Source organism: Erpetoichthys calabaricus, chromosome 5 (genome assembly GCF_900747795.2).
Source record: "Erpetoichthys calabaricus chromosome 5, fErpCal1.3, whole genome shotgun sequence".
Taxonomy (NCBI): Eukaryota; Metazoa; Chordata; class Cladistia; order Polypteriformes; family Polypteridae; genus Erpetoichthys; species Erpetoichthys calabaricus.
In genome coordinates, this window is record NC_041398.2 from 98,685,915 (window position 1) to 98,711,056 (window position 25,142).

The window sequence follows — 25,142 nt, forward strand, 5'->3', positions numbered from 1 at the left end:
ACACAAGTCGGCCTCTTCACAGAGCTAGATGTTCAATCGATCAATACAACCACAGAAATACAGCAGTAGAAACTACTTTGTTCTTGCACAACTCTCCTCAGCGTGTGCAGGTGCAGAACACCATGACAACTCTCAAGGTAAACTGCAATAATAAATGCAGAGGCCATCCCATATGAGGATACAGATATGTTAAAATATGTCGAAAGCAAAGTAGAAACTAATTAGTCAGTCAGTCAGTCAGTCATCATCCAACCCGCTATATCCTAACACAGGGTCACAGGAGCCAATCCCAGCCAACACAGGGCGCAAGGCAGGAACAAATCCCTGGCCAGGGCACACCCACACACCAAGCACACACTAAGGACAATTTTGGATTGGCAATGCACCTAACCTGCATGTCTTTGGACTGTGGTAGGAAACCGGAGCACCCGGAGGAAACCCACACAGACATAGGGAGAACATGCAAACTCCACGCAGGGAGGACCTGGGAAGCGAACCCAGGTCTTCTAACTGCGAGGCAGCAGCGTTACCACTGTGCCACTGTGCCGCCCTAGAAACTAATTAACATAAATAAAAAACAACAATATCTGTCCATCAGCTAATTGTAGAACCAAGGCCAGATTTTAGAATAGGATACAGACTGGCCAAGCACAATGAGTGTCCTGGAGACCTTGGCCAACAAGCCGCTTCCCCCCATTGTCTATTCTCAGTGCTGGGCTGGTAAGTCTGATGTAAGGACCCTTCTACCTGATGACTCCAGTGCTCCTTTTTCTGAGATGACTTTCCATGGCAGCCAAACAACTTGACAGTAGAGCAATGAGAACACTGAGAAGAGAATCCAAATAGGGGAGGGTTAGTAACAGTTTATAAATATTGCATTAACTTATATTTTAGTTCTAGTGACTAATAACAGAGATGCACTTCTGTATGTTTAGACATCTAAGAGATGTGAGCAGGCAGGTCACCTTGATGCAAGGCAAGCAGCAAGGAGTCAGTACCTCACTGTCGCATCACTGATTGTGGGTATTGCAGCAGCAGTTTGTGTGGCAAATCTGAAATGATCTTTCAGTGAACCATTCTGATGTTAAGGTCTTGCTCCAATGTGGTCAGCCATGGACAACCAAATTTTTTATAGTCCTCTATTTTGCCACTCAGATGAAACATTGCCTGCAGTCAGGACAGAGTGGAGCAGCTCGATTAATAGCATCTAGCAATACTGCTATGTGACATGCTTTTCTTCAGCTTACCAATGGCTCTGTCTCTTGCTTCTAGTGACATCTGAGGCATGGTGGAATGCACAGAAAAATAAACAAATGTGTATTTTTTCTGGCAGTGGCCTAAGCTTTGAATTAAGACTTTTGACCTGACCAGACATTGCTCCATCTGGACCTAGCTGGGTAGAAGTGTGACTAATGAGCGTTTGTGTGCTTAGCAAGTTGCAATGCTTCAGTCTGCAAGATTTATTTTTTTAAGGGGCTAAAACAATTCACTCCATTTTTTAAAAGCATAATATATGAGCGATAAGTCTTGTTTCTTCTTCCAGAACATGTTGCTTTTTTTTTCCTTTAGTGCATTTCTTCATTTACTCCTCCTTCAGCCAGACTCTTGATATTTGTGCCTTTAGCACTGAATACGTGGAAGTCATTTTCATGGGTCTTGTTCTTTATTGGTAATATGAGACAGAGTGGGTTGCTTTAGATAAACATGGTAAATTAAGATTACTCTGAAATGTGGCAGTGTGGGAGATAGAATGTAGTTGCACTCTTAGTGGCAAACGGAGGGTGGTTGGAATCTTAGAAAAGTTATTTTCCTTTGAGGGCAGCATATGAGAAAAAATGATCATACAAGGTGTGAAATTTACAGTGAGCTAACATTTCTTAACATGTTTATTTTATTTCATTTTACAACTTTAGGCGGCTAAAACCAGTAGGAGGTCTGCCAAAACTGAATCTGGATTTTCACCAAAACAGGTGAGATACACTGCCATCTGTAAAGCTAAGTTAAACGTACTTCAATATGCATGAAGTTCTGAACCTACTTTTTGAAGTGTAATTTTGAACAATGTACTAAGGATTTCCTGTTGAAATTGCCTGGTAAGGAAGGTATTGAAGGTCACAAATTTACTGGGTAATCACATTATAATAACTTTGAGCGCAGTCAAAGTGAATGGACTACTGCCACAGCATTCTGTCTGCTGTCTACTGTTAAGTTAGATTAATCATGTAGTCAAGTGACTAAGGGTGTACAAACATGCCGTAAGAAGTTACTCTTTCAGTTGCTTTTGTTTATTAGAAAAATATTATTTTTATCGATTCTTTGTATATGCAAATATACTTCTTGCTCTCTGCACATTATTTACACTAATGCTGCACCCATTTTTTACATTTACTCATTTGGCTGATGCCTTTATCCAAGACATCTTACATTTATGAAATAATTGGTTACATTTCATTTGGTTTTTCCAATTGGAGCACAGACAGCTAAAGTGACTTGCTTATGGTCACGCAGTGTCAGTAGCAGGATCTGAACCCATAACTGCAGGGTCGGAAATCCAAAGCCTTAACCACTACACCATACTAGAAGCAGTGCAATTTTATAAACATTAAGTTCTTGGAGTTGTATGTAGAGGAGCATAATTATGATATTACAGCAATAACAGAAACCTGGCTAAATAACAATGATGGGAATGAGTATAACATAGAGGGATACATATTTTTTGGAAGGATAGACAGAACAGAAAAGGAGAAGTGGTTGCTGTTTATGTCAAATAGAATTTAAATGCAAGCCCTCTTCAGTTGGACAATGAGCCCCATCGTAGTGAGGACTTGTGGCTTCACCTGGAAAGCATTAGGGAAAGAGGCCTTATTTTACCAGTGTGTTATAGACCGCCCAATGCAGACAATAATTTCAAAGCACATGTTTTCAGTAATATTAAAAAAGCAAGTTTACAGGGGGATATTATAGTCATGGGGGACTTTAACTACCTGAATATTACGTGGAATAACCTTGCAAATAGTTGAGAAGGGCAGAGGGAGGTCATATTTTACCAACATGCTGGAATTCTACAAGGAAGCAACAAAAGGATATGATCAAAGTTGAGCATATGATATTATTTATCTGGACTTCCAGGAAGCATTTAATAAGGTGCCACATAAGAGGTTGGGCATCAATCTAAAAGAACTGAAAATTCATGATGTGGTGTTTAGTTGGGTGCAGAATTGGCTCAGACATAGGAAGCAGAGGGTGTTGGTGCGAGGAACCTTATCAAAATTGGCTGATGTTAAGAGTGGTGTTCCACAGGAGTCAGTGCTAGGGCCGCTGCTATATATAATATATATATTATATTTATATATATATAAATGATTTGGGCAGGAATATAAGTAATAAGCGGGTTAACTTTGCAGATGATACCAAGCTAGGTGGATCTGGAATTCACTGAATCATTACAGAGGGACTTGGCAGGCATACAGGCTTGGTCAGATTTGTGGCAGATAAAATTTAAAGTAAGTAAATGTAAAGTATTACATGTAGGAAGTAAAAATGTTAAGTTTGAATACACAATTTGAGGTCTAAAAATAGAAAGTTCACCTTATGAGAGGGATTTAGGAATCGTAGTGGAGCGTTCAGAATCCATTAAGAAGGCTAACAGAATGTTAGGTTATATCGCACGATGTGTGGAGTACAAGTCCAAGGGGGTTATGCTCAACCTTTATAATGCACTGGTGAGGCCTCATCTGGAGTACTGTGTGCAGTTTTGGCCTCCAGGTTACAAACTAGAAAAGTCCAGAGATGAGTGACTAGGCTCATTCCAGGGCTGCAGGGGATGAATTATTAGGAAAGATTAAAAGAGCTGTACCTTTTCAGTTTAAGCAAAAGAAGATTAAGAGGAGACACGATTGAAGTGTTGAAAATTATGAAGAGAATTAGTAGAGTGCATCGAGACTGTTATTGTAAAATAGGTTCATCGAGAACAAGGGGGCACATTTTGAAACCTGTTAACGGTAAATATCACACAAACATTAGGAAATTATTCTTTACACAAAGAACCATAGAAACATGGAGCAAGTTACCAAGTAGTGTGGTAGACAGTAGGATTTTAGGGACTTTCAAAACTAGACTTGATGTTATTTTAGAAGAATGAAGAGGATAGGAACAGCGAGCTTTGTTGGGCTGAATGGCCTGTTCCCATCTACATTGTTCTAATGTTCTAAACTATGACATGTTTCTTTTAAGGCCAGTTCCATCTGGGCCCTGCAATTAGCTAGCATTATGTTACGTTGACTGGAAACCCAAGATGAATGAGTGTGTGAGCATGTGCAAAAGTTCTAAAGTCCTGTTTTTATATACCTGTAGGCTGTGGCCTCATGACTTGGAACTACACTAAAATGGTTTGTTCAGAGATAAATAATCTTTGCTGTTCATTCCTAAACAACAAGAGTTGAAAACCAATCAAAATGCAAAAAATAGTTCTTCCCTAAAACATAATATTTCTGCACTTTACACCAACCTCTGTATGCAATTTCATGAATACCTCATAATTCCTAATCCTTAATATGTTTAACACTGTCCAGAATTTCTTAAACCATATCTGAATGTTCTGTGTTCTCACAAAATTCCAAATGTAAGCTTATCTTAACATAACTCTTGCTTAAATTTGTCTAGGGCATTAGCATATACGTAGCCTTTTAGTTACTGAGTCTGTATCTTACTTTGTTGGAATCTCACAAAACATATCAAAACAATCCAAATGCTGTAAAAAGTCATCCTGTAGATATAACAGTTTTAAAATGGGCACAATTTTAATTTATCAAGCATCACGATTCTAAAAAGTCTGCATGGATTCTTAATCCATTCTAGTCATATTCGCTTTCCTGCCCACTTCATCAGCACTGCATCTTGTGTACAGTGACTGGAGTTAAACACCCTATGCACTTTTTCTGTTATCATCAATCATCTTCTAATCAAAAGCTTTCCAAAAATAAAAAAACGGCAAGCATCAATGAGTCAGGAAATAGGAAGAGTTCTTGCAGACCTGCCCAATGCAAACACTAACACAAACTATAATATATTAACTTCTTCACATATATGTGGCTAATGCTTCCAGGTTTAGAGAAACAACAACAATTTATTTCTTGTACAACCAAAAAAATGCCTCAGTGGACTTTAACAGGCTCTGTTTTTCAATAGCCCTCCAGCCTTGAATCTCTAAGAAGACAAGAAAAAAGATCCATTCCTGATTCTTGAGGACATGTTAACCATGCAAAAATATAAAATATCTGTGTTACCCAATTTTATAATCATGATTCATCATAAGCCAGAAAAATCAAAATTTGTACATGGCCAACACATGTATACTATGTTTTTCTGCTTTTTTATGTATGATTACAGAGCTACATACACTGTAACAACATCCACTTTCAAATGTAATTAATCCAATTCAGAGTTTTGAGGTTCCATAGCCTGAACTGCATGTCATGCCAGGCCGGAATCAACCAGTGAGTGGCTGCTAATCTGTTGCAGGGAGCACAAATCTATACAACCAGTTTGGAATCACCAGTAAACCTAACAATCAAGTATTTAAGATGTGGGAGCAAACCAGCAGTGTCCAGAGAGAATGCCAATGCAGACAAGGGGAGATCGTATGAAACACCACACTGTATAAAGCGTGGCATTTGATTTGAACCCAGGCTGCTGTTTCTGAGAGGCGTAAATGAATTAGGTTTAAATGAATCATAATGCTGTAATATTCCATTTCTAGACAAAAAAGAAATTAATTTAGCACAAATTATCAAAGTTTGAAGTATTCCACACCCATACTTGAATAGGCCACCATTTGTATATATGATACATTTGTATGCGGCTGTGGGTTTTTTATGGCTAAGCATAAAGTTCATGGTCACATTTTCTAAGGCTACACTATTTTTAGCAAATGTGAATAGTTTAGCATCAGTAGAATTAAAATGACTTTTTATTGCTCTAATTTGTGTAATCAACGGTTTTGAACAGCAAAGAACTATTTGCACCCCCTGTTGGAATCTCAAAAACATTGCCCTTCAGAGTTCTGCACTCTCTTTCACGTATCATATGTAGAATGAAAATGCGCAGCAATAGACTTTTCGTGCTCTGTGCTGGAATGCGAGAAGATGTGCAGCACATCATCCTATGGTTGCTTTCAACAGATCTACAACAATACTTGCAGACAGATAGACAAAGACTGATTCTTAAGTATCTAAATATTGTTTTTATTATTAATAATGCTGTCATTTTATGAACATACTTTTCTGGTTATGAAATGAGCTTCCATTTACCCTCAAATCTAGCCTCACACAATGAGGACACATTTTGAAGATCCAGTTATTTGCATGACACCTTAGGATTGTTTAAACTAAACAGACTGGTAATAATAATAATTCATTACATTTATATAGCGCTTTTCTCAGTACTCAAAGCGCTAATAGCTTGTTCTTCATTAAATATGCTCTCCATTTAAGCTGCTGCCATTTTGTTTTTTATTTGACTTTGCATATTAACTTACCAGACTCTCTAACCCTTTGCGTGTATTCTATTTTTTCGAAGTTACCCTTAGTAAACCAGGTGATACAATGGTCTGGCAGTTACCACACAGCTCAAATAGCATCAGCCTTTGTGAAGTTTGTAATTTCTTTTTGGGTCTGCGTAGGTTGGTTCACAGTTATTATAATTTACTTCTGCAACCACAAGACTTGCACATTAAGTTAATAAGTGTCTCAGTGTGAAAAAGGGTGACAGAGTGTTTGAATTTTTGTGACTTGCAATAGGGTAGAATTCTGTCAAGGGCATGCTTTACCTTTATTCACAGAAAAGGTTCAACTGTTGGTGGCTCTGTAATAAAATAATTGGGATTAGAAGACAGGGATTATTTGATTTTAGGATTTATGATATTCACTTGCAACATAATTTTTATTGTTATTTCTGATACTGTCTACTGTCTTTAAATCATTCTGAACCACTAATAAGCACATCAAAACCTGCACATTTTACTTGAGTTTAATTAAACAGAGCTAAAATGCTATTGTGAAGCTTGTGCTTCATTTTCAAACAGCACATGCAAGACAGCATTTCAGTGTACTCTGTACATGTGACAATAATGACCATACAAAATAGCAAAAGTTACTGAGCCTCTGTGTGAGCTAAGCTTTAAAGAGTAAATTATTTTAAGCAACTGGTTTTTTTTGCAGTAAAGCATTCTGCAGAAACAGTAGCACTGATCACATTATCAGATCTTTTAGTTGAATGCTGACTTTTTGTCAAGCTAAGTTGCAAGCAGCTTCTGGTTAGAAGCTACATGTTTTGAAATCTTATATGTTATCATACTTGACTTCTTTCACAGTCCTACACCTAACAGTAGTGCAGTAATGCAGCATTAGCTATTAAAATGTAAGTTTCTTAAAAATAAGCAAAAAAAAAAAGATATACTCAAACCAAAGGTAAAAAAAGCACCAGCGGAGTATGCAATACTGTATAAAAAAATGTCTTTTTTTTTTTCGGAGCAGGTCCTGGTCACAGTTGCACTCCTCATTAGAAGACTTTAACTGTAACAGAGGTGAGACTTTTGATATATGTTTAAAATGTTGTGTAATTATCCATCCATCATCCAACCCCCTATATCCTAACTACAGGGTCATGGGGGTCTGCTGGAGCCAATCCCAGCCAACACAGGGCACAAGGCAGGAAACAAACCCCGGGCAGGGTACCAGCCCACCGCAGGGCATGCACACACACACACACACCCACCACACACCAGGGACAATTTAGAATCGCCAATGCACCTAACCTGCATGTCTTTGGACTGTGGGAGGAAACCGGAGTACCCGGAGGAAACCCACGCAGACACAGCGAGAACATGCAAATTCCACACCAGGAGGACCCGGGAAGCGAACCTGGGTCTCCTAACTGCAAGGCAGCACTGCTATCCACTGTCAAATTTAAAACAATTGTATTTTTTGATTATCCTCAGTATTGTTTGAATGACCAGCTCACCTCATGCAAGAACTCAGTGTTCCATGGGCTGTTTTTGTGATATTTACTGAAGATATTAATTTTCCTTTTCTCAGGTGCAAGTAAACTGATGAAATATGTTATTTGCAATTTTATGCGTGCTTGACTTCTTACACATTTTTCAGGTTGTTAGCGGTCTACCTGGTTGGCATTCCCAGCCATGTAAAATTGTAAAGTCCATTATATAAAATTAAACTGTTGCTGATCTCATTAAGATACACTTTTTATTATCATACATTTAACACTAGAATCCCTGAAGCCTACAAAAAAATCTCGTAATCCCGGGCCACCTTAAATTCCTTCGCACCTCACCATCAGCGTCTTTTGTTTTGCAAATGTGTCGATCAGCATGAGTAGCTTACTGTACCCCTAACAGAGCTGAAATCAGTCGTGAAATTCTCAAAACTCAGGGGTGTTTATGTGGGTGTGAGGTGCTTGGAGTTGTATAGGGTAAATAATATAGTATATTGTTATTCAGAATATATGCATTTCATGCGTGTTCCATGTCAACAAATATCTGGGTAAGTGTAGGATGACAGGAAATGTGAGGCAAGAAATGCTGAATGTAAACCTAAAACAGAAACTTTTTCCATGTTATACTAATAATGACATGAAGTGTATAATGTGTGAAGACTTTAGTCCAAATATCAAATAAACATGTGTGCTTTTATTCAAGAATATAACCAAAGAAACAAAATCATTCATTTTACATGTTGTTGTCAATGAGTTAAAAACCCAAGCTCAAATATCAATCAACAGAAAGTTGATATGTATTCTTGGATGGTACAGAGGTAAGAACTTATAACCAAAAGGTTCTGGGTTTAAGTCCAGGAGTTCTGCAGTTTGAGTAGTGAACTGCTATTATTATTACTATATTATAATAAAAACATACATTTGATTTGATTCTGTAACACCCAGTGAAAATTTTGTCTACTTGTAAAAGTTAGCGCTATTTTTTTTTTCCTTTTTTTTTATTTTATTAAATTTATTAAAATCAAATAACACTTCATACACATGGCTCGAGTTTTACAAAAAGAAAAATAAGAAAAAGGTTTGAAACAAATCAACCCCCACCCCTGAGAAAGAGAGCTAAGTCAGCAGTCTAAACCTTTATGCTAGTAAAGACAAACGAATAGATAAAATAATAAACGAATAAAGATAAATGGAGTAAAAGAGGGGAGAGAACCTGCTTTCTCAATTTAAATGCTTATTCTAAAATTTTATTGATTAGATCCTGCCAGGTTTTGAAAAAGTTTTGTACAGATCCTCTAAGTGCAAATTTGATTTTTTTTCCAATTACTTAGAATAGGTGACTGAGGATTCTTCCAAATGAGCAGGATAAGTCTACGTGCCAATAATGTAGTGAAGGCAATTACAGTGTATTTGTCCTTCTCCACTTTAAGTCCATCTGGAAGTACACCAAACACAGCCGTTAGTGGATTAGGAGGGATTGTGACACCAAGCTGTCTGAAAGGCATTTAAAGATTTTGGTCCAAAATGATGTTAATTTGGTGCAGGCCCAAAACATGTGACCCAGTGAGGCGGGAACTTGATTGCAGCGTTCGCAGGTTTGATCTTGCCCTGGAAATATTTTAAATTTTAAACGAGAGAGATGCGTTCGATATATAATTTTAAGTTGAATAATTCTATGTTTTGCGCATATGGAGCTTGAGTGAATTCTGTGCATTGCTACTTTCCACTCCTTTTCTGAAATATTGAGTAAGAGATCCTTTTCCCACTTTTCTCTTGGATCTTTGAAAGGGAGGGACTATAAAATAGTTTTATATATTACTAGGGGGTTCTGCCCCCTGCTCGCTTCGCTCGCCAACCCCTGTCTTTGCTTTACCGGATATACAATACAATTTATTTTTTGTATAGCCCAAAATCACACAAGAAGTGCCGCAATGGGCTTTAACAGGCCCTGCCTCTAGACAGCCCCCCAGCCTTGACTCTCTAAGAAGACCAGAAAAAACTCCCAAAAAAAAACCCTTGTAGGGAAAAATGGAAGAAACCTAGGGAAAGGCAGTTCAAAGAGAGACCCCTTTCCAGGTAGTTTGGGTGTGCAATGGGTGTCAAAAAGAAGGGGGTCAATACAATACAATACAATACATAGAACAGAATCAATCCTCAATACAGTGTAAAAATAAAAATTCTAGAAGTACGGAGTAGAATTTCACATTAGATGATATCACATAATATGATTTGGATTTGTTTTAAGTCCTGGAGACCTCATTCATCAAGCTGCCTCCCCCATTTTGCCATTCCACATCTGAAATAGCGCTAATCCGATGAAAGGACCCCTCATTCCCAAGTCCCCATTCATCAGGGATGACTTTACCTTAGGTAGGCAATCTACAATTTAAAGAGATTGTTATTTTCGTGTGAATTGTTACACATGCATTATTTTCACTTTTACTTTAAAAACTTTTGTAAAAAACAATACTTGTTTCTTTATTTCCTGCTCCACACGAGGTTACATCTCTTTCTTCCCAGACGTATAATACTGCTCGTGTTGTGAAGGGTGTTGTGGCTGAACGTACACTAAGGATATGCCTTTGGATCATTTGCTGTCTTTTTGCTGCTTGCTAGCTGCCTCTTCTGCTTGACGCATGTCGTTGTTTTAAGAGCTCGGAGCACATGATGCTTGCCTGCCAAAAGCAATCCAACAACTGCTAGCTTAGAGGTCTGTTGACTTGTTTTAAATGATGGCTCACTGCCTGGTATCGCGTGATGTTGTAAAAGCAATACCTGTCTTTTATTTCTGGCCCCGGGCGTGGTTGAATTCTTTCTTGCAGGATGTATAACGCTGCTCGCGTTTGGTTGGGGTAGCTGCTGTCGCGCTGCCCTTCAATCTTTTTAAAGCCTGTACAGCCGCTGTCCTTTTTGCTACGGCCCTGGGACAATCTCTTGCCACCAAGTCTCATGTTTACGGTCCCTGCAAGACGCACCGTGGCAAGTCTCCTTGGTCTTGCGGGTCTTTAAAATGTCTTTCGAGATTATCACGTATCGTAGCCTTGCATTTGCTTTCCATTCTATGATTTTCTTTTATATAGAGAGAGACAGGAATGCTGTCTGAGTCCTTGAAACTGAGCAATATTTTTTCCGGTATAGAGGTAGGTGGGAGGTGAGGAAAATTGGACAGGTTCTTTTTAACAAAGAAATGTATTGCTGGTAGGTTGAATTTGAAGTGTAATTGTTCGCGTACTGATTTTATACGGCCCGCGACGACTTTTCCAAATATCATTGAATCTGGCCCATTAACCCTCTTGGTGATGCCTGTTTGTTCTTGTGGTATTGTTGGATTATTTTTGATAGTATGATGCGGCCAGTGCTTTCTGAAGTACAGTCGACCCTTGATATACGACCGGCTTGACATGCGAACAACTTGATTTACGACCAAAATTTTTTATTTTGATTTACGACCAACATCTTGCGTTACGACCTGAATGCGGTCACGTGTATCCGCTTGCGCGATTGTAAACAAACAGAAACATTCCTATTAATGCGGCACTCATTCAATAAAATGTCAGGTTTGTAAACTCTCTTGGGACCTCCCCCAACTAGAAGACATGCCAAAGTCCAAACTCCGTATGGAAGACTGTTTATCTGTTGCTGGGGCAACAGCCGGCTTAAAGCTGTGCTGAGTCTCTCAGCCAAAGCAAACAGAAAAGATATCGATGGGTGATATGCATGTGATATCCCTGCCCGGCAATGGACAAGCAAGCTTCCACAGTCGCGGCAATCGCGCTTCAGGACGCACTTCAGCATGTCGTTCCCATTGAGTGGGGAGTGGGTGGGGGGGGGGGGGGTCTCAGAAGAGTTCAGAAACAGTTCCTTGTATCATCGCAAGGAAATGCTGAGAAAAATTCTCGTCAGAATAACTTGTAGGCAGGAGGAGATTAAAATTAACGCAAAAGAAGCTATTGAAATGATTGCAAATGCCTGAGCGCAAGTTAAAGAAAGCCTTTAAAAAGCCTTCAGTTTCATTATCATCCTCCTCCCTTCCTGCAGCCCAAAGATGTCAAATTAAATGGTGAGTACAGTATGAAATTGTTGTTTCTGTAGGCTAGGCACTTTTTATTACTTTTTGGTTAGTACATTAGAAAAATTATTGGTGTTTTGGTAAATTATGCACATTATACAACCCTTTTTTTTATTATGAAAAGGTTAAGTAAGTGTTGCAGTGGGAGGTTCGGACCGCATTATGGGTATTTCCATTATTTCTTATGGGAAAAATAGTCTTGACTTACAACCAACTGGAGTTACAACCAGCCCTCGCGAACGAATTGAGTTCGTAAGTCAAGGGTCCACTGTACTTTATATTGTGCTTCCCCCTCTTTTACGGCACGTCCGGAACTGTCGCACGTTTAAAGTGTGCAAGAGCTCGTAGTCACATAGTCGTTGACTCTGCTGCATCTCTCTGCTCTGCTGTCGTGTGTAGCATAGCGCAGTCTTTTCATGGTTTTTGCTAGTGCTGTACCTATCTGCATGTTGGTTCGAGTTTCACGCTATATCGGCCTACATTTCAATACTTACAAATACTTGTGAATTTTTGATCAAACCCTAATTAAGATGGCTTCAACAAAGAAGAGAAAAGTGGACGCTGAGAGTCGTACATTTCAAGAGAAATGGACTGACGATTATTTTTTTATAATGCAGAAAGAAAAAACCTCTTTGTTTGATATGCTTGGAAAGTATTTCAGTTTTAAAGGAATACAATTTAAAAGACACTACAATACAAAACACGCTAATTACAACAGTTACAAAGGTAAACTAAGAACAGATAAGATACAAAATTTGAAAAAATGTGTATCGGCACAACAGATGTTATTCCGCAAACATACTGATGTAGCTGACAATATTGTTCGTGCAAATTTTATTGTTAGCGAAAAAATTGCGAAGCACTCAAAACCATATTCTGAAGGCGAGTTTGTCAAGGAATGCCCTACTGCAGTCACGAATGTTCTGTGTCCAGAGAAAAGCCATGAAATGGAAAAGATAAGTCTTTCTCGTTGGACAATAACCCGACGAATCGACGAAATGGCCAGTGACATAAAATTAAGCATTAAAAATATTGCATCAAAATTTGAAGCATTTTCCATTGCTCTTGATGAGAGTACAGACTCCAACGATACCGCTCAATTGGCTATATTTATTCGCGGAGTTGACGCTAGCTTCAATTGTACGGAAGAATTGCTTGCTCTCCAACCAATGAAGAATACAACAAGGGGTGAAGACATTTTCCAGGAAGTAAAAACTGTTTTTACTGTATTTGATTTAAAGTGGGAAAAGTTATGCGGAATATCCACCGATGGAGCTCCATCGATGATTGGACCAAACATCGGAGTTGTTGCCCAAATAAAAACCGAATTATCAAGTAACAAAATCAGTACCGAAGATTTGTCGGTATTGCATTGCATTATACACCAGCAAAACTTATGTGCAAAATCAGTTAAATTTGCACATGTGATGGGCACAGTAACTGCATGTATAAACTTCATTAAATCCAGGGCGCTAAATCACCGCCAATTTCAAGAATTTCTGGCTGATGTTCTTTCTGATCATGAAGATCTTACATTTTATTGTGAAGTGCGTTGGCTTAGCAAGGGAAAAATGTTGAAATGTTTTTATGATTTGAGAAATGAGGTATCTCTTTTCATGGACATGAAAGGAAAACCTATTCCTGAGCTAGAAAACAAACCCTGGCTGTGTGATCTTGCATTTCTTGTCGACCTAACAACACATCTAAATGAACTTAATGCTAAATTACAAACTCAGGGACAAATGATTCATGAGCTTTATGGACACATAAAATCATTTCAAAATAAGCTTCGACTCTGGGAAAGCCAATTAAAGGAAGGCAATACTTATCATTTTCCCACACTTGCGAACCACGAAGATTTTGATTGTGAATCGTTTGCGAATGAATTAAATTCATTGAGTGGAGAATTCAACACTAGGTTCCGTGATTTTAAAAATCAAGAAGCAAACTTGCAAATTTTCTCTTGTCCATTTGATGTTGATGTCGAACTAGCTCCACTTTCATTGCAAGTGGAATTAATTGAACTACAAGAGAACCTTGTCCTGAAATCAAAATTCAATGATATTGAATTACTTGACTTTTATAAAAACTATTTCCCACGTGACAAGTTTCCAAAGCTCACAGCTTTTGCTCAGAAAAGAATGACTCTATTTGGCAGCACCTATAAATGCGAGCAACTTTTTTCAAGGATGAACTTCGTAAAATCCAAAACCAGGACGCGAATTACTGATGAGCACCTAGAAAACACGTTGCGAGTTTCCACGTCCACAATATCTCCTAATATTGATAAGCTTGTGACCACCATGCAATCTCAATCGTCGCATTAATAAAGAGTTTTTATTAAATAATATATTAATAAATATTTGTTGTTTTTTTTTTGGCCTTCTTGCATTTTCGATTTTCAGAAGTACATATATATCCTGAAGTACTCCGGCCCGCGTAATCTTTCTACTTTCTAATCCGGCCCATAGTCCTGTCAAGGTTGCACATGCCTGATTTAAACGATTCCATGTCTTCCTGGGTTTGCTTAGCTTATTGTCAATATCTTTACACCTTTTTTTAAGACTTATTGACTGAAACGGGCTTTCACGAAAAAAGTTAGGGCTTTGCTACAGGATACACCCTCCACAAGTTAAGCAAGTAAAAATAAAATATATATTTCTGTTTTATTTAAACCTTTTAAGTTCGTATGCATAGCCCCATTTGGCTGTTTAATTTTTTTTTTCTTTCTTCAGTAATATTTAATCTCCTTAAAGAAAAAGAACATATCCATTTTACTTTTTTTGTATCTCTTTAGTAATATTTTAGTGTAAAAGGATAACCAGTATTTAAACCTTTTATGTTACTTTATAAATTTATTTTACACAATGTTGAAAAATTAATAAGAAAGCTACATATTTTGGCAGCTGCTGCTTTAATTTTCAATGAAATGAAAAAAGCTCTCCAAGAGAAAGCGTCAATGAAGAAGAAACATTTTGCACTATCTAAAAATGAGAAACCCTCATTTATAAAGGTTTGCTGCAGATGACTTAACTGAAAATAAATGAATAGTTCCTATGTGTATAATACATATTTATCTATTTTACTTATGCCTTTATTCCAGCAACTTGCAACATCTGAGGTACAATTTGTTACATTACTTTTGTTTTTTGCAGCACAGGCAGGTGAAGTGACTTCCTCAGGGTCACACAGTGGTGTCAGTACCAGGATTTGAACTGACAAGCTCCGGGTTTACTGAAATATTACTGAAGAAAGAAAAAAAATGAAAACGGGCAAATAGGGCTATGCATACAGATGTCCATCCATCCATTATCCAACCCGCTATATCCTAAATACAGGAGCCAATAAGTAGATATGTATATATACAGTATATATATATATATATATATATATATATATATATATATATATATATATATATATATGTGAATGTATGTATGTATATATGTATGTCTATATTTTATATATATATATATATGTAGATATGTAAATTTGTATATGTATATATATATGTATATGTAGATATGTGTATATGTAGATATGTATATATATGTATATATGTTTATGTATATATATAGTTACATAACCTCTTTAACACACTACTTCTCTGCTGCGAATCGCGGGTATTTTGCTATATATATATATATATATATATATATATATATATATATATATATATATATATGACAGCAACACTCATAACAATAACATAATTACATATATATATATATGTAGATATGTATATATATATGTGTCAATCTGTCTATGTATGTATGTCTAGATATATATATATATATATATATGTGTATATATATGTAGATATGTAAATATTTATGTATATATATATGAATATATATATATATATGTATATATATATATATATATATATATATATATATATATATATATATATGTTTATGTGTGTGTGTGTGTGTATATTATATATATAAAAGACAGCAACACTCATAACAATGACAACACAATTACACTGACAATCATGTTACGTTATTTTTAAAATGTTTCCTTTTTTTTTCATAACCTCTTTAACACACTACTTCTCCGCTGCGAAGCGCGGGTATTTTGCTAGTCCTTTAATATTCACTATAATCAGCCCCTATTCTAAAGTGTTGTCTTTAATGGTTTGTAAGACTTAATAAATACAAACAGAACAGTTGTCAAAGTTTTGTTATGTAGCAGTAAGAAAGTGATTAATAGATACACCAAGGTGGCCCCCAGTCTAATGTTCAATTCCTATTCAACCAGACCAGTTCAACCTTTTTTCAGCAACTGTTATTTTTAAATGGAAAGCCGCATGACAATACTAAAAAGACATATTTGCTGACTGTGATTCTCTAAGCATGATAAATTGCTTAACACAAAATATTAATTCTCACATAACAGCTTAGTAATTCAGTAATAAACACAGTAATAAAAGTTCATTGCATAAAATAGAATTGAATGTGTTTCTATTCTGTAGATACTTTATCTGTAACTAGGTCCTTTTGGTCATAGGTTATCATTTGGCATCAAATAGTATTAGGATCCAGTCCTTAGGTTATAACAACCTTTGTATGGCAACATAATTTTGTAAAAGTATATTATGTGAATTTCCCCTTGGGATTAATAAAGTATCTATCTATCTATCTATCTATCTATCTATCTATCTATCTATCTATCTATCTATCTATCTATCTATCTATCTATCTATCTATCTATCTATCTATTAGTTTGGTTGAAAGTAGCAGTAACTTTACCTGATGTTAATTATTAAATTGTGATTATAGCAAGATTTTTAAATTTGGGGGATACTGAAAGACCATACAAATTCTTTGTGCTAGTATTATTTATGTGACATTTAGAGCCTTTAATAAAGAAAAAAACAACATTTTAGCTTTTTTAGTATTCTCTATAAAATGAAAAAAAGTATTCCTAAGTCATTTACAAATGGTAATAGTTGCAAAATACGCACTTTTCAGTATAAAAAAAAATCTAATTATTGCTTGCTTTATTTAGATTCATTATATGGTGAAAAGTACACCCTCCAAATGACTGTGTTCAGGTATGTCAGCCACACCCATTCTTAACAGGTTCATACAATCAAGCACATACAGTAGTTATGCAACCTCCATTGATATTGGCAGTAGAATGGGTCATACTGAAGAGCTCAGTGACTTTAAACACGGCACTGTTGTAGGATGCCACCAAGGACATAAGTCAGTATGTGAAATTTCTGCTGTGCTAGATCTGCCCCAGTCAACTGCTATTGTTGTGAAGTCAAAGTGTCTAGGAGCAACAACACCTCAGCCACAAAGTGGTAGATAATCCAAAAGGCACAGAGTGGGGCTGCTGACTAGTGAAGCACACAACATGTAAAAACTATTTATCCTCTACTGCATAACTCATTACAGAGTTCCAAACTCCCTCTGGAAAAAACATCAGCATAGGAACTGTGCATTGGGACCTTAATGAAATGGGTTTCCATGGACGAACAACTGTACACACGCCCAAGATCACCATGCGCAATGTTAAGCATCAGATAGAGTGGCTTTAAATTACACTGCTATTGGACTCTGGAACACTGGAAAGATGTTCTCTGCAGTGATGACTATCTAGCAGTCTGATATACTAATCTGGTTTTGGCAGATGCTAGGAGAATGCTACCTTCCAGACTCCTCTGTGCCTACTGTAAAGTTTGGTGGAGGATGGATAATGGTCTGAAACTATATCCCAGGGCTTTGCCTTAGGCACCTTTGTTCCAGTGAAGGGTACTGTTAATGCTATGACATACAAATATATTTTAGACAATTGTAGAAATTATTCAAATTCCCACAGACATACTCCAAAATCTTGAGGAAAGGCTTCCCAGAAGAGTGGCGACTATTATAGCTGCAAAAAAGTGGTCAACTCTTTATTAATACCCACTGTTTTGGAATGAGATGTTCAACATGTTCACATAGGGGCGATGGAGAGGTGTTCCCAGACTTTTGATCATATAATGAAATAATAGTTAATTAAATCAAATATTCATTTAACTACCAGAGTCTTATTCATATACATGGTAACACTTGATCTGCCTTGGAGTGAATGTGTCATCATTAATTTTTGACCAAATACAGGTATAAGACATCTTCTGTTGAAGTCAAATTGTATTTTCTTGGTTGCAAAAAGATCCATCTCAGAATGTGGCATGTCTAGGACAAATAAAATCTGGACTCTAAAATAATTGTACACAACGTGTCTCTTTGATTATATGGCATGATCTTTCTCTGTTTATGCTTCATTATTATATTTTGCGTTTATTGTATGCTGCATAGCATATGCCACATTACACTGAGCTCTTAGGTGGACATAAATTAAACTGAATGATATGTCTGAAATGAAACTCTGAGACGCAATATTATAATAATAGTAATGTTTCATGTTTCAGATCCAGTCGTAGGAAATAGCTATGCACCTGCAAAAATAATGGTAAGTACCTGACAAATTATAAATTACATGTTATATAACTTACATGTTTGTTAACTTCTTTTATTTTTTTTATTTCTATAGTTTGGTTGAAGTTCACTCCTAACATTGTGAAATCTTTTCAGATTTTATTTTTTCACATTGTATATGTAATATCAAATTTTACAAATATTGCTATCATTACACAACATATTTTAAAGATACTTTCAAATTGTATCAATGAAATTTGTATTATGTAAGATACAGAAGTGTGTGATTACAGTGTTTATCATAATTATGTTAAATATATTTTCTAAAAGTGTTCCAAATGACATGAAAAGGGACGTTTATTGTATGTGCTACACCGTAAATTTGCTTTTTAATATTTAAATAATAGTATGTAACAGCAAGTGAGCATAAGTGTTATATTTGATAGCTATCAGAAAGGAATATTTTACTATTGTTTCACTGCAGGTTTTTTTTTCGAAAAAAATATTGAAACTACAACTGTGACTACATAGTTCAAAGTATAGAATCTGTTTGCTTCACTGTTACAAATTCCCATTATATTTTTAACAGATTTATTAAGTCACAATGCAGGCTCATAAAGGCAACCTCCTTAATATCTTCATCTAATTTTAAGACAAAAATAAAAAAAAATCCATTGAGCTTCCCAAGCTCACTGACTCTCACAAAGGTTTGGTGCTTCTTCTGGCTGTCTGACCTCCATTGAAGCAAGTTTATCAATGAACTCCAACTTCTGCTGGGATATAGGTTTATATAGGATCAGCATCAGAAGGGACAGAGTTTGCAGAGGCATGGCTGAAGTGACATTAGTTTTTATCTTGGGACTTCTCGAAGTTTGAGGTGGAAATAGAGAAATAGATAGAGACTGTGTATCCTGCTTAGTTGTCCCCTTAGTCCATTTTAGGATATTCACCCATGCTGCTCATTAGAAAGGGTGTCTCGTTTCAGATGCTAACACTGTGGGAAAGAAGTGGCAATCTGCCTACAACATGCCCTGAAGCTATTCATTACTTCGGGCACTGAAGATGGTCTGAGAAAGTGTAACACTTTCCAACAAAGCAAAATCTAATAAAATATACAAGTAATAACAAAAAAACAATTAATAATCTAAAAATATAAATAAATCATAGCAACTGAAGGCCAAAATCTGACCTTCCAAAAAGGAATACACTTTCAATAAATATATAAAAGTCACTTTACTGCTGCAGGAATAGCATCAGTGTGAGGAAGTGTGTTATAACTAACAGCAGTAGTTATAAACAATACAAAGATGATACAACCTTTGTGGGTTTGTGCAGTCTTCATTCAGTCCCAGATGGCCCAATTCCTTAATGGCAGATTATACACCCTTAAGTAAAAAATCAAAAGAAAGATTTCTTGCCAGAGAGAGAGAGAGAGCTCCTTTTTCAAGCAGATAAGCAGCACATAAAAGGTGTCCATTTTCATAACTGAGCCTAGTACTTTACACAATTCAGAAGAGCAAACAAAGGGTATAGCTTCATTTTTGCAACAAATCATCAGCTGAACTAACCTAAACTAAGAGAGCCTTTTTAAAAAATCTAATAAAAGGAAACCACTCTGTCTCCCCTTTCTGCCCAGATAAGTGCACAAACCTGGCTTTCTTTTTGCTAGCAAAGCAGACACTTTCTCAAAACACTGAACACGGCACTAAATCATTTTCACATAAGTCAAGGTTCATGCTCATTGGAAACAAAACACTGCAAACACACTGGCTATGCAAAACATTCTAAGGTCCTACTTGGCCATTCAGCTTTCACAAAATCCATTTCACTTTTGTTCAACTGACAAGACTTTCAGGCACTAGCCTCTTATCTAAAATTTGTCAGTTGAAAAGGTTAAAGTATCTCACATGTGCGTTCTAATTTTGAGTAAAGAAAATTTAAGTTAGCTGTGTAATAGCAAAATACCTCAAGACTCATTTTGGAGTGCCAATGATTTTACCAGATTTCTGCCTTCTCTAGAATACAGTTTAAAAAAGTAGTTGGTAGAAGACCCAATTGCATTTCCACCTAAACAAGCTTTACATGTTTTATATGTGAAGTTTGTTGTTTTAGCAGTACAGGCCTCATTCTTGGGAGTGACACATATCTGTTTAGCTTGCTTTGGGCTCAACAGACATAATCAGATTATATTAACCAATGATGCAAACAGTGCTCAAAATGAGGATGAGTGGGTGAAGCTTAGCAAAGAAAGTAATATAATTTGAGTGCTTAAAAAAGACCAAGAAGAATTATGCAATACTAGCCAACCCGCGGCGTAGCATACACCGCATAATTATGTAGTGATGGGTGAATACTTCCTGAAAGACACAGTTGTCCAAATGGGGTGGGTTTGAGGATACGACTCTAGGTGAATGAAAAGATGGAACTCTGGAGAGGGCAACATACAATTGTCCATGACTGAAAACTGGAGGACCGCTGTCACGCCTCCACCTCCCAGAGCGAGGAATGGGGCTGGACGGAGCTCGGACGTGGATGGCGGAACGGGGGGAGTGCCCCCCGCCATTCTAGTCTGCTGATTTCTTAGTCATCTCTTAGTCACCATTCAGTAGGCACTGCCTGCTCATGTGCCTTCCCCCAACTCCTCACCTGAGTCGCTTTCGTCTGTGTACAGTCCACATGCACCTGTGAGTCACGTTGACTGTTCATTTTCCAAACACTGCCTCAGTCGCTTTTGTTTCTGCTACAGTCCACATGCACCTCTGAGCCACGTTGACTGTTCATTGTTCTTTTCGGTTCCGGCTGCTTGTATATAATCCACCAAGTCATCCGACCATGGTAGTAGCGACGGGGGATGTGTACAAAGGGCAAGGACTTAATCAGTGCGAGTGTATGACTCGCACTTACTGGGAATTCCTTGTTTGTGGGGAACAATTGCAAGTCCCGATCTCCATCATGAATGGGGTTCAACGGCTTACCCACGCCTCTCGGCACCGGGTAGACACACGTTAATCCATTCAGTGTAGCGCGCGTGCAGCACCGGACATCTAAGGGCATCACAGACCTGTTATTGCTCAATCTCACATGGCTGAAAGCCACTTGTCCCTCTAAGACACAGGAGGGAGTCTCGTTTGTTATCAGAATTAACCAGACAAATCGCTCCACCAACTAAGAACGGCCATGCGCCAATACCCACAGAATCGAGAAAGAGCTATCAATCTGTCAATCCTCTCCGTGTCCAGGCCGGATAAGGTTTCCTGTGTTGAGTCAAATTAAGCAAAAGGCTCCACACCTGAATTCTGTCAATTCCTTTAAGTTTCAGCTTTGCAACCACTGTTAGCAATAGCAGACAGATAGAGAATTTCAATTAAAAGGTACTGTTATGGCCATAGATGTACTATATATGTAAACATTCGCTCTTTATTTCACTATTACACAGAATTGATTTGGAGATTTTTTGAGAAAAATGTATGTGAATAACTACAGATATTGAAATGAGGTTCTTAAGAATGTTAGACTAATGAGAGAATTTAAGTATTGACAAAAATGTAATAATAAATGACAAATTTACAGATAGATCACTAGCCCTCTAGAAATGATCACTTACACAGGACATCCTAATCATCATATGTCAATGTCACAGTATGGAAAAGAAACACAATTTACATTGTTGTCTAACATATATCACATGCATTTCTGGTCTGATCTGTTTAAGAAGTTACCTTTAAATCACACAGCTGGGGATGGACCTTTGCTGATATGAAATTATTTTCTCTGCGTCTTCTCTAATATACTGTAGTTCTCATTTGGTTTCAAAACAGTTTTTAATCATTATATAATGTTCAGGATTCTTCTTCTTTTGTAGCTATTCCCATTTTTATATACCTTTTTTGCCTAGACAGGATAAAATTTTTATTATACAAAATATTATAGAATCAAAATATTCTAAATGTAATTAGTATGTTCTACTTTATAATAAAAAGCTGCATTGTGTGTGTGTGTGTGTCTGTGCATCTAGTTCCTCTGAGCAATCTGATTGCTCAGTTTGGTTTTGGCCTTATTGGTTACTTTCCCTTTGGTTGCTCAGTCAAACAGGATTGAGAGGGGAAATGCTGATCAAGAGAGGTTGAGACACAGGAGGATACCGAGGAAAGGTGTAGGATGAATACTAAGAGTTGCCTTTAAAGATGGGAAGTATACAAATGATGTTTTCACAGTTAGTAATGGGGGCCCATTTACCATTGGCTGTAGTCACAAGGCAGACAGGAAGAGAGCAAATAACAGAGTCTGAGGAGCTGGTTTTACAGAGGAAGCACCAGCCAAGAGAGAGTGAGACACACAAGGACACTGAAGAATGATATAAGAAGAACAATGAGAATTCACATAAGGCAAGAGATATCAAGTATGAAATATTTTTAAATATATTCTTTGACAGGTTAAGTAGCTAGTGTGTAATAAAATACACTTTTAAAACGGCTTCTTATATACAATGCTATGAAAGAGAATTTAGCGTTTGTTCCACCTTAAGTTGCAATGGCTGTAATTCCATACTTTCTATAGTTTAATATTAGGGTTTCATGTCAACTGTGGTGGTGATGGTGGTGGTTAGTCCTCATTCCCTTGCAGGACTACTTTAATCTAGATAGATTTAGGTAGGTTTTTCACTATGAAATGCTCATTTTAGGTCCTGCCTTGGGTTTAGGTCTGGACTTTGACTGGGTCAGTCCAAAATTTAAATTTTTCTTCTTTGCCGCAATTCTGATGTCAAACCTCCTTTATGTTTTGAATCATTGTGTTGCTGCATGACCAAAATACTTCAGCTTTAGGTCACAGATGGAGACTGGAAAATGTCCTCAGGAATTAATTATTTTTTAATAATGATAGATCATCCAGGTCCTACAGTAGCAAAACTCACAAAATCACCCGATCACCATGATCACTATACTTGAATGTTGGCATGATGATCATTTAGTGGAATGCTGTGGCTTCTTCATGCCAGACATAATAGGAGCAAGAAAGTTAAACTTTTGCCTCTTCTCTCCAAAGTCCTGAGCATCATCTGGGTACTTCCTATCAAATGCATTCATATTCTTTTTAGATTTGCTGTCCTCTAGTGAAGTCCATTTTGTCCAGGGTCTTTCTGATTACTGAAACAACAGAAGCTTGCAGCTTTTTTAAATACTTAATGACTTACTGGATGATTTTAGGCTATCCCATTAGACTAATTTTGGCAGGACAGCTGCTCCTGGGAAAATTCAGTACTACTCAGAATGCTTTCCATTTAGAGAATATGGCTCACACGCTGGTCTCTGTGGAGTCCCAGATAATTAGAAATGACTTTGAAAACCCTTCCAAATTTTTAGATAACAACTTTTTTTGCTCTTTCTTTTATTTCTTGAATCTTTGTGTAGGCAACTTAAATCTGAAGGTTCTGCTCAAAATAAGCACGCTTTACAGTATATTGAGTAGGGCTATCTGTAATCAAGCCTGGCTGTTTTTAGTCAGGCGACTCCAATTATCCCTTTAATTGGGTTGACTACGTGGTAATTGCTTATTTAGGCAGTAGTGTTGGGTAACTTTGTTCATTAGACCCTTGACATAAATTAAAAAAGGTAAAAAATGTTATTTGTTCATCAATATGACTATTATCTAATATTAGATGTTGGTTGACTGCTTGAAAACATTCAGTGTCAAACATTCTCAGTGAAAGATGAGAAAAGCACATACCTTTTTCTCGATACTATAGGCTATAGCCCATTACATTATGGCATTTCTAACAGAAGTGAATATATTCAGCAGTCAACACACACTGTTAGAAATTTCATATAATTCATGAATAAAATATGAAATATTTTGCAGAGCTGAAAGCATCTTCAGAAAAGGAAAGATTTCTAAGTAATAACAATTTGTTTTCTATCTGTATCGTGGCAAAGGAGTTTGTGGACACTGAACTTGCATTTGAAAATTACAGTGGTACAGTTGGTAAACTTAATATTTACTTGTACATAAATGTAGCAACAAGTTGTTTTCCGTGTAATGGTGTACACTTAAAAAATTAGACTTTAAAATGTTTCTACATTGGCAAGATTATTTTAAACATCCTTCTATCAATGGGAGGCTTTAACATAGTTTAATGATGATGAAGGATTATGACAAGATCAAACACATTTTGCTTAATCCTGTGTTATTCTCTTTATTTATTTACAATAATTTGAGTAAATATGCTTAACGACTAAAGAAAATTATTCTAATTTATTTATTAGTATAGTTACCTTTAGTTTAAGATTATCAGCAATAGGAAATATTTCTATTACATTACATTATGTTATAGAGATTATAAATAAATAAATGCTATATATCATTTATTATTTGTTACTAAGAATTCATAATAAATATAATCACCTTCTATTATTAAAACAAGAACATTTATCAGGCAATGGATAGCAAAGTAGAAACAACAGCTTTCCCACCAATTTCCTAATGACATTACACATATTTCCTAAAGCAAACACTGCTGCTCTTTTTAGCATAGGCTGCTTGGCTGTGTACTATAGGTTGCACAAAATTAAATGTAATAACAGAGCACAACCCAGTCAAAAAAACAAAAAAAAATCATAGCTGTAAAACAGTGT

At 36.7% G+C, this 25,142-nt stretch overlaps 1 protein-coding gene across 2 annotated transcripts in view; it reads left to right on the plus strand.

The window, feature by feature from the left end:
- LOC114651824 (cytokine-dependent hematopoietic cell linker) overlaps nucleotides 1-25,142 on the plus strand; it is a 139,021-nt gene that overhangs the window by 64,349 nt on the left and 49,530 nt on the right. For both annotated transcript variants that reach the window (XM_028801816.2, XM_028801815.2), the window contains exons 2-4: nucleotides 1,914-1,970; nucleotides 7,533-7,582; nucleotides 18,507-18,547. In XM_028801816.2, the coding sequence (XP_028657649.1) occupies nucleotides 18,545-18,547 (3 nt within the window). In that variant the 5' untranslated portion in view covers nucleotides 1,914-1,970; nucleotides 7,533-7,582; nucleotides 18,507-18,544. The remainder of the gene's footprint in view (nucleotides 1-1,913; nucleotides 1,971-7,532; nucleotides 7,583-18,506; nucleotides 18,548-25,142) is intronic.